At 33.5% G+C, this 9,490-nt stretch overlaps 1 protein-coding gene and 1 long non-coding RNA gene across 2 annotated transcripts; both read right to left on the bottom strand.

Moving 5' to 3' along the window:
- Positions 1–12: 12 nt before the first annotated feature.
- LOC128234986 (uncharacterized) lies at positions 13–3,980 on the bottom strand. The gene is made up of 3 exons (XR_008261095.1): positions 3,498–3,980; positions 2,524–2,645; positions 13–707 (listed from the first exon to the last, which is right to left on the bottom strand). It is a non-coding gene; the product is annotated as an uncharacterized LOC128234986 (long non-coding RNA).
- Positions 3,981–4,291: 311 nt separating this feature from the next.
- Positions 4,292–9,236, bottom strand: LOC128234984 (uncharacterized). The gene is made up of 7 exons (XM_052949652.1): positions 9,097–9,236; positions 7,903–8,089; positions 6,958–7,275; positions 6,414–6,613; positions 5,481–5,595; positions 4,593–4,727; positions 4,292–4,414 (listed from the first exon to the last, which is right to left on the bottom strand). The coding sequence occupies exons 1-6, from the start codon at positions 9,097–9,099 to the stop codon at positions 4,657–4,659; spliced, it is 894 nt and encodes a 297-aa protein (XP_052805612.1). The 5' UTR covers positions 9,100–9,236; the 3' UTR covers positions 4,292–4,414; positions 4,593–4,656.
- Positions 9,237–9,490: the final 254 nt, after the last annotated feature.

Raw genomic sequence — 9,490 nt, 5'->3', positions numbered from 1 at the left:
CCACTTTGCCTTCAGTGCAAATCTTAATTGTAGATTGTGACATTTTGATAAGATTTAATTTGGATTAAAAAATGAAGTGTCTACAAACATGTTGAAAAAAAGGTCAGAATCATACGTTATTGCATGAGATACATTAACACAATGCAATAAAGAAGACAAAGTTAAAAGAAGCATTGTAATGTAGCATAGTAAACGTTCATCAGTATTTACATGAACAATGATTTGGCGACTAGTTTTAACAACATCAGTTACGACCCATTCTATATACATTGAATGGTAAGCAAACTGAATATAATCAATGATATTGTTACAGTTCAGTTCTCATGCATTATTAATGTTCGAACAAGGGCTCTGTATAGGATTACATTTATTTTATATAAAGTATATGTGACATCGGTGTCAACCAATTTAAAAGGAGCAGAACTACGTTAAAATATCACAATTAGCTTTCAAAGTATGATTAGTGATTCACGTGTAATATAACAATCTAGCAACGTTACATCAATACACAAAAAGTAATCGGGTCATTTTCCTCGTGGATATTCATTTAACTAATCGTCTAACACAGATCCTTTCATTTTAGCCGTCTGAGCAAAATCAATTGAAACGTATGTTGTCCCGGCGTCAAAATTCACTGTTGGAATCCCTCGTGTGGAACCCTCTGCGGGTAGATCAAGATCAGCGTAGATGAGTGCACTATCCTCGGCCTACATTGAACAACACATACAAAAAAGTTCATCAATTCATTACGATAATGTAATAGGTAATTCAAAAATAAAATTCAAATGAAGTTGAGTTGAAGTCATTTTGACTACATGGAGTTTAAGACCTAATAATTACAAGGAGATTAAAACACATTAACTACAAGGAGATTAAGACATACACAGGGAGTAAAAACATAGTAACAACGTGGATAATTTAAGACATTGAGTTTCAAACATATTCAATACACGGATTTTAAGGCTTATACACTACAAGGAATTTCAAACATATTCAATACACGGAGTATAAGGCATATACACTTCAGGGAGAATAATACATAGACACTATAGGGGGTATAAGGCATATACACTTCAGGGAGTATAATACATAGACACTATAGGGGGTATAAGGCAAAGACACTACAGGAAGTATTAGACATATACACTACCGGGAGTTCAAGGCATATACACTACCGGGAGTTCAAGGCATATACACTACCGGGAGTTCAAGGCATATACACTACAGGAAGTGTAAGGCATATACACTTCAGGAAGTATAAGACATATACACTTCAGGAAGTATAAGACATATACACTTCAGGAAGTAAAAGACATATACACTACAGGAAGTATAAGACATAAACACTACAGGAAGTATAAGGCATATACACTACAGGAGGTATAAGGCATATACACTTCAGGAAGTAAAAGACATATACACTACATGGAGTATAAGACATATACACTACAGGAAGTATAAGACATATACACTACAGGAAGTATAAGACATATACACTACAGGAAGTATAAGGCATATACACTTCAGGGAGTATAAGACATATACACTACCGGGAGTTCAAGGCATATACACTACAGGAAGTATAAGACATATACACTACAGGAAGTAAAAGACATATACACTACAGGGAGTATAAGACATAAACACTACAGGAAATATAAGATATATACACTCCAGAGAGTACAAGACATATGAACTATAGGGAGTTTAAGGTATATATATAACATGGAGTATAAGACATATACACTCCAGGGAGTGTAAGACATATAAACTTCAGTAATTTTAAGGCACAGGAGGTTTAAGGAATATGCACTACATGAAGTAATAGACATATAAACTAGAGGGAGTTTAAGTCATATACACTACAGGAAGTGTAAGGCATATACACTACCGGGAGTATAAGACATATACACTTCAGGGAGTATAAGACGTATATACTACAGGAAGTATAAGACATGTACACTTCGTGGAGTATAAGGCGTATTCACTATAAGGAGTATAAGGCATATACACTTCAGGGTGTATAAGCCAAATACACTACATGACGTTTAAGGCATATACACTACTTGGAGTACAAGCCAAATACACTACAGGGTGTATAAGCCAAATACACTACATGACGTTTAAGGTATATACACTACATGACGTTTAAGGCATATACACTACATGACGTTTAAGGCATATACACTACATGACGTTTAAGGCATGTCTAGGAGAAGTAATTTAAGACATATTCAGTTCACTGACCGTAGGTAATAATTACAACAGAGAGTTGCAGACATATTACTTTCAATGAGTTTAAGATACAATTATTAGTGTAGGGAGAATAAGACTTATCAAATACGGGAAGTTAAAGACATTTTTCATACGGAAAGTGTAAGTAAAATAAATTACAAGATGACAATTTAACTAAAGGGACTTTAAGTCGAAATAACTACACAGAGTATAAGTTTAAGACATATTAAATACAGGGTATTTAAGATATATTAACTACATTTTTTTTATTACAGGGAATTCAAGTACCTCAGGTTTTGTAATTTTTCTCTCTTCCTTTTTAACAACACAGGCGTACTCAACCGGTTCAGCAATAGCTTCAGATGGAGCATCACCGTGATTGGAACCAGCCAGATTGTCGTACACAGGACCTTTCCACAATTATATAGAATTGAACATCTTAATGATTTATTAAATTATGATCACCCTTTTATTTCCTAACTGGCATTTTTGAAATCAAACTTGTAAATCTCTAATCGCATCGTAATTATTGTCAGTTATGTTACCATTCCTCTAACCTAGTACCTTCAGTAAAAATCGCTATGTTTGTTGATTGTTATATAAAATGGTATTTCGTCAACAACAAATCAGTGACAATACTGCAAGAAGCAATGCATTTGTTTTTGTGGTACACAACTCTTTATAATATAAAGAGAGCATTCCAGAAAATGAAATAATGATAAGGTCACATTTGGAATGCAACAGTTTACATGCAATTACCTAGTGGTTGAAAACTCCTGCAAAAAAACATAAGCGTGGATGATTACATTTGTGATTATACAAACACCAGTCCTTCAACATAAACTACAATGTTCGTCCCTTATATAATCTGTGAAGGTTACTTCATCAGTGTATAGAATTTGTGTTTTTTATTTGATCTTAGGCAATTTCAGTTATTATCAGTTTTAAGGGACGTACATGTTTAATCCTGGCTACGACCTTTTTTAAACTTGTTGACGATGAGTTAATTTAAAGCAACAAAAACACTATCTTATTCGAACAGAAACTTGTAAATACAAGCCTACTTAAATCATTTTATAACGTTACTAATAATGGTTAGACATTTATCAGTCACATTTCTATGTTTAACTCCAGCTCCAATTTGAACGGTCGATGATGTTGTTACAAGCAGTTTTTCACATCGGAAACAACGTTACTTTCTACTATATCTGACCCTATAAATGTGAACGACTGACTGAAAATTAAATTAGAAAAAAACTTACGGTCGTCGCTCCTGTATATGTACACTATAAGAACCTTCTCTCGTCGGGGCTTTCTTTCTTCTTTTCGATAATACCACACACCCGACGGCTAACAGAACGATAATAAGAACAGCAAGACAACCACATATGATTCCGATCAACATGGAAGAAGAGTTGTCTTTACCGGTGGATGGTGAAGTAGGCCTTGGATTCGGTATTGTTGGTTTAAGTGACTTTTCTATAACAAATAATATTTGATATCTAAATCTATTAACATTCGACAATATCCCGGCGAAGGGGTCATTTGGGAGCATACATAGAAAATATGAGTTGACAATATGCATTTAATACAGTCAGGGGCTGGTATGGGCGATTTATTTGAAGTTGTAGGGCTTGTGTTCGGCCGTTTTATAGCCATTATTATTTTCTTAAACGCCAAAATGTATCATCGTTTCACATTAGATTTTCCAATGAATATTTAAACTGATTTAGCCAAAATGTATACAAAATCGATGTTTTCCTGACTTAGTTTATCACTTAGTGCTTACCTTTAACGTTATTGCAAAAATAAGTAGCGTTACATCATTTGCGTTTTCCTTCCTCCTTTCGATAAAACCACACACCCGATGGCTTTACACAACGATGATCAGAACCACCAGACAACCGAGAATTATTCCAATCAACATGCTCTCCATTCATTGGTAAGGAAGGCTCTTATGCCATGTTGATATGAACCATTTACGGTTATAAAGCAAAACTTTCCAACCAAATAAAAAACACCTTCTCGTTAGCATCAAATCAAATGTTCATCCTAGTGACGAAGATGAAAAGTTCATTTACCGCCGAACCAATTGTGTTTGTCGCATTGCAGGTGAAGTTATGGCGGCCAGTTGAGTGAAATTGCATGTTCAGTTCTATGCTCTCTTCAGTCTTTTTACCTAAATAAGCAAATGTTAGTTATACATACAGAATCTAACGTCTTATTTTCCTTTTGACTAATTTTCAGTTTTTTGAATAAGCGTATAGTCCTATTGCATTGTACATGTACATCTTATTCTTAAAAAGCAAAATGTAATACGTTCTACGATCTTTTACTTATCAGACACAAACAAGTACCTATTTCATTCGAAGAAGTGTTTGACCATTCTATCGTAGCTGCTGGGTTTGCCTCACATTGACATTAAACGGTAATACTGTCTTCCACGTAAGTAGTAACTGGGGAACTGGGAGAAAAACTGATGAACGGCTTGTCTGAAATCGTGAAAGAGAACATCTGTCATATTGCTCAGAACTTTATGGAAAAAAAACGTGATAAACGACATCATTATTATCTTTCAATGAGAAATATTTATGACATGATATTATAGTCTCATAAGCTAAAACTTTGTTAACTTTAACAAATTTCTTGACAATCGGCCCATTGTAAGCATCAGGTCATGGTCAGATAAAGATGGGATTGCCGAAAGTATGTTTCTATAATAATTATCCTGAATACATTTCAAAATGATTTGCTTAGTGTCAGGCTTTACGCCATGTAAACAAAACATTTGGACATTGTAAGAGTTTTGAATGTAGAGTTTATGTAAGGCCTTAGTCCATGTGCATTGTTAGTACCGGTGCTATACATTTGTAAGGCATCGATTCATATTCATTCAACCAGGACAATGTAAACATTTTGAATACTGAGTTTATGTAAAGCCTTTATCCATGATTATTCAAATAGGGTCATTGTTAAACATATGAATGCTGAATTTTATTTCGCTTAAATCCATATGCCTTGAAATACAGTCATTAATACAGCTTTGAATGCTGAATTCAGTTATGCCAAAAACTATGTGCCATCAAATGTGGTCATCGTTAGAATTTTTGTTGCTGAGTTCCTAAAATGCCTAAATCCCTGTGTGTTCAAATAGAGATTTTGATGTTTGGCGTTCTGAATTATAAAATTAGCGTTTTATTGATTTCATTCAATACAAATTGGCTAATAATGAATTGTTAACTTACAAGTAATGTTGATGTTATAGGTGTTGAATATTTTGATCTCTGGGAATGCAGGATTTTCTATGTAACATGAAATTGGTTCTCCATTGTTATGTCGAGTGAGGTTCGCAGATAAAATCTGCAAATGGACATGGAAAATGATCAATTTCACATTGATTCTGTAATACAATACAAAATGTTATTGCATCGACATCGATAGATCATGCACATGTCATTTAATGTATCCTTCTAGAAAATATCATGCAGTAAAATGAATAATACCAATCATACATAGAGCTTCACATCATTGACGGTGCTATTTAAGTAACAGTTAAGCGAATACCAAACGTTTTCCAGCTTAATTAAACTTATGCTTAACTGCTTGTTTCTGCTTTTCGCAGATAAGTTCATGACTATTTATGCAAAACACTACTGAAACAAGCTCAGAAGCAAAACGTTTAAACATAAAACCCGGTTTAATAGCACTGGGTAAACGCTAAAGACATAGAACATAAAAACAAAATATTACAAACAAGAAACATGGAAGAACAGCACAAAACTCATCAAACAGAACTGTGCATACATACTATATATGAAAAACTACGTATGTTTATCAAGGATTGTTAGGAACCGCATTGAAACGGTCAGTAAAATGTAAATTTACTGGGGGGTTAAACCAGTTTAAGTACACAAACCTCACACTTAACCCAACAATCCTTAATAAAGAAAAAACGTAAAAGGTAAATCTAATCAAAGTATGCAAAACACACATGTTGCATACGGGAAATATTAAGCGTTAATCAAGCATAAATCAATATGTTATAAACAATTAAAACTATAACGATAGATTCAAGGGGCCGTTTTTTGTATAACCACAATTTAAATAACGATTCAATCGTTAAACGTTACATATACGTGTACAATTTATTTTTGAAGACATGCTCAATGATGTATTACCTTAGTCCTAACATGTCCGGATAACTGTTCAACCTTTTCCTTTTCCTGGGAGGATTCATATTCAAATTTGGACGTAATGTTCCATCTTATTTTACTAACAGGATTAGATACGTCGCTTGTACACTGCAACCGGAGATTGGAATTACCTTCTGCATCGTTGGTTCTCTCTAATTCTTCAAGCTGTATAAACTTTGGTGGAACTGGTTGACAAATATTTAAGTGACAAGAATGAATTAATTTTTATGGTAACATTTGCATGGAATTCAGCTTTTAAACATTCACACCAAAGTTGGTGCAAAGTATCAATTTCAAGTTCACACTCCTAAATGGTATCACATTCTCAATGAATATGTACATTACCCACAGTTTTTTTATAATAAATTAAATGTACATACAGTTCATTGTTATCTGTACTTAGTAATACATGATAAACAATCATTGCTCTCTATATTGAACAGGAATTAACAATACAGTCCAAATGTATGTGTTTTATCCATTTCAATTTGTTTAACATAACGAACTCCATTAGCTAAGTTATACTTACATAAGACATCAATGCCAGAAGTTGAGCAATGTGTTTTCATTCTCTGCGTGTTTTGGTCATACTCTCGAAACTTTACACAACAAGTTAAGCTCCTGGTATTGTCATATCTGCTAAAAGTGTTTTCTAATATTGTTTCAGCATCAACTGTTTTATCGTCTTTCATTTTGGAAAAGCTGTTGCTTGTATTGTAAGTTGTTAAATTGTATATGAAGTAAAGTCTTGGCTCTGGTCTGGCATTGAAGGTTTTGCAAGAAATGCTTGCATGTTTTCCTTCTTTGGTTATTTCCGGAAGCGTGATTGTAGGAGTCGATGGTTTCCCTTTGAGTAAAAATAGGAACATTAATTAACTTTTATTCGTGTTCTTTCTTCATATAATCCAAAGAATATAATGAAATGAATTGCACTGGTACCAAACTTGCGTTTAATCGGAATTGTCATCGCATAAGATTGAACTATCATTTTCACTTATTTGTAAATTTTCTCAGATGTAATAAAATGCATTTGATATCTGAAAATACTACATCGTACACAATTGTTACAAGGAATCATTTAAAATTATTTTGAATCTCTTTAAAATAGTAATGTCGTTTCATGGTATTTTGCAGAACTAAAAGAATGCCAAGTTTCACTTTGACAATTATGTGAGGTATAATGATATTTTCATCATTACAAAGATGTTTTCACTTCAAGCAAACATTTTCATGATGAGACACATTCATTTACAATTAAACCATTATGCGACATTTTGAGAAAGGACCGTATCTGATGCTGGAAAATCTCGTTGTTCAATCTCTTTGCTTGCCCATTTCATTTGAATTTAAGAAAAGTTACATCACACTCTTTCTCTTTCGCTGCTGCTTTGTTTATCATGTTGTGTAAATACTACTACTAATATATGTTCATGTAATATAACACGGGTTTATTGGTAAAACTTATGTAACTTACGCAAAACGAGAAGATTGATTGATACTGTTTTCGATTGTTGGCCAGGACTAGTAGCCTCGCAAGTAACGGTATGATCTGTATCTTCATCATTTGGAATGTATTCATAAAATGCTCGATAAAATGGAGATCCTTCAACAGTCACATTTGGTACCTCTTGCCCATGTTTCTTTAGCGTCAATTGCACATCCTATAACAAATACATATTATACTCTAATACAGTTCATAGAATCCCCCAGTTATCACAATATATGAGAGTGTTTTCTTTAAATGCATCTTTGAATAATCATCTTACGTACAATAATCATCATTCTTCGGTGCCATTCTTTTAAGCGAAACAGAATTATACAGAATTTACTTTTAAACAATAGACGATTTTTAAAGACAAGTCTCATCTAGACTCCAAGTTCGTTATATTTTTGAAATGCGTTCCAGATGCATGTTGCAAAGTATAGACTTAAACAGTCTCTGAATGCAACACAAAATAAAAATATCCATTTGGAATACTCATTCACGTACCGTATGAACGGTGAAATTGCATACAGCTGTTTGTTTTAAGCATTGTAATTGTCGGTTATTGAACAAAATTAACGCTATGTTGTTTACATCAGTTTAGACCCGATATTTAAACAGAGCAATATAAAAAACAACGATATTGTAGATGACTCTATATAAAAATACTACCAACTGACGCCAGCCACATTCAGTAGATCAGATCGCAAATGTGTTATGGCTAAAAGCGTTACTAACGGTTTAAAAAAATGCATTAAACATTATTTTTTAACTTAAATATCACAATCCGCGATCTGATTTTTTGTCGGCAGTCCTATGTCACTGGTTTCCATGTATTTCTGCATAAATGGCTCGTTCCAAGACAAAAAAATGTTGTTAAGACGTTCAATCAGTGAGAGTGCAGCTTTAAAAACACAGAACGTGTGTATTGAATTCGGTCAAATGTGTACATGCATTGAATGAAGTTGGAATGAAAATAAAAGATAAAATGTCACGGTAAAGGAATAAAAACGTAATGTCCGTCCTATATACGCGAGTCAATACTGATATTCAGAAGTAACATCTTAAGTCTCGTTTATGATTCGAAATTATACATCTTTTTTGACCTATCAAATTGTAATTTAGAGGACTGCTGTATGTTTAAAAAAGTGACCAAATAAATATTAGGAAGCAAAAGCTGTGTACCATGTCTTTCTGGCTGATTCCAAACACAACACATTCCACGTTTGTGTAGACGCCAACCGTTCCCACCAGGCATCGTTCACACTCCAACTCTTGGATGGTAACGTTGTCAGGGAATTGCAGATTTGTGGAAAGTACCTTAGGCTCTTAAATGTAAACGTTTTAACCATCAAATTATATCTTAAATACATGTATTTTTGTTTCATCATTAATCGACGTCAGAAAGAATGTAATATATTGGTCAAAATTAAAATAAAAACATCCTTCTGCTTTTTATTCAGAATCAGACATGTGTGTGTGTGTGTGTCTCATTTTCGCACCAAAAACTCCTTTGGAAAGCCTAATTTCATTGAATATAGGACTTTCAATATCGTTTTAGGACTAGTTCTTTCAATAA

The sequence above is a fragment of the Mya arenaria genome, chromosome 5, assembly GCF_026914265.1.
Source record: "Mya arenaria isolate MELC-2E11 chromosome 5, ASM2691426v1".
NCBI lineage: Eukaryota > Metazoa > Mollusca > Bivalvia > Myida > Myidae > Mya > Mya arenaria.
The sequence above is the reverse complement of the archived record's forward strand: the minus strand, read 5'-3'. Positions and strand labels throughout refer to the sequence as shown.

What these genes read in the sequence shown, in the direction of transcription:
- LOC128234984 (XM_052949652.1), bottom strand. An exon ending in CCGGACATGTTAGGACTAAG is followed by an intron (nt 5,596 to 6,413) that starts GTAATACATCAT and finishes GTCCATTTGCAG; the next exon opens with ATTTTATCTGCGAACCTCAC. An exon ending in CTATAACATCAACATTACTT is followed by an intron (nt 4,728 to 5,480) that starts GTAAGTTAACAA and finishes TCACGATTTCAG; the next exon opens with ACAAGCCGTTCATCAGTTTT.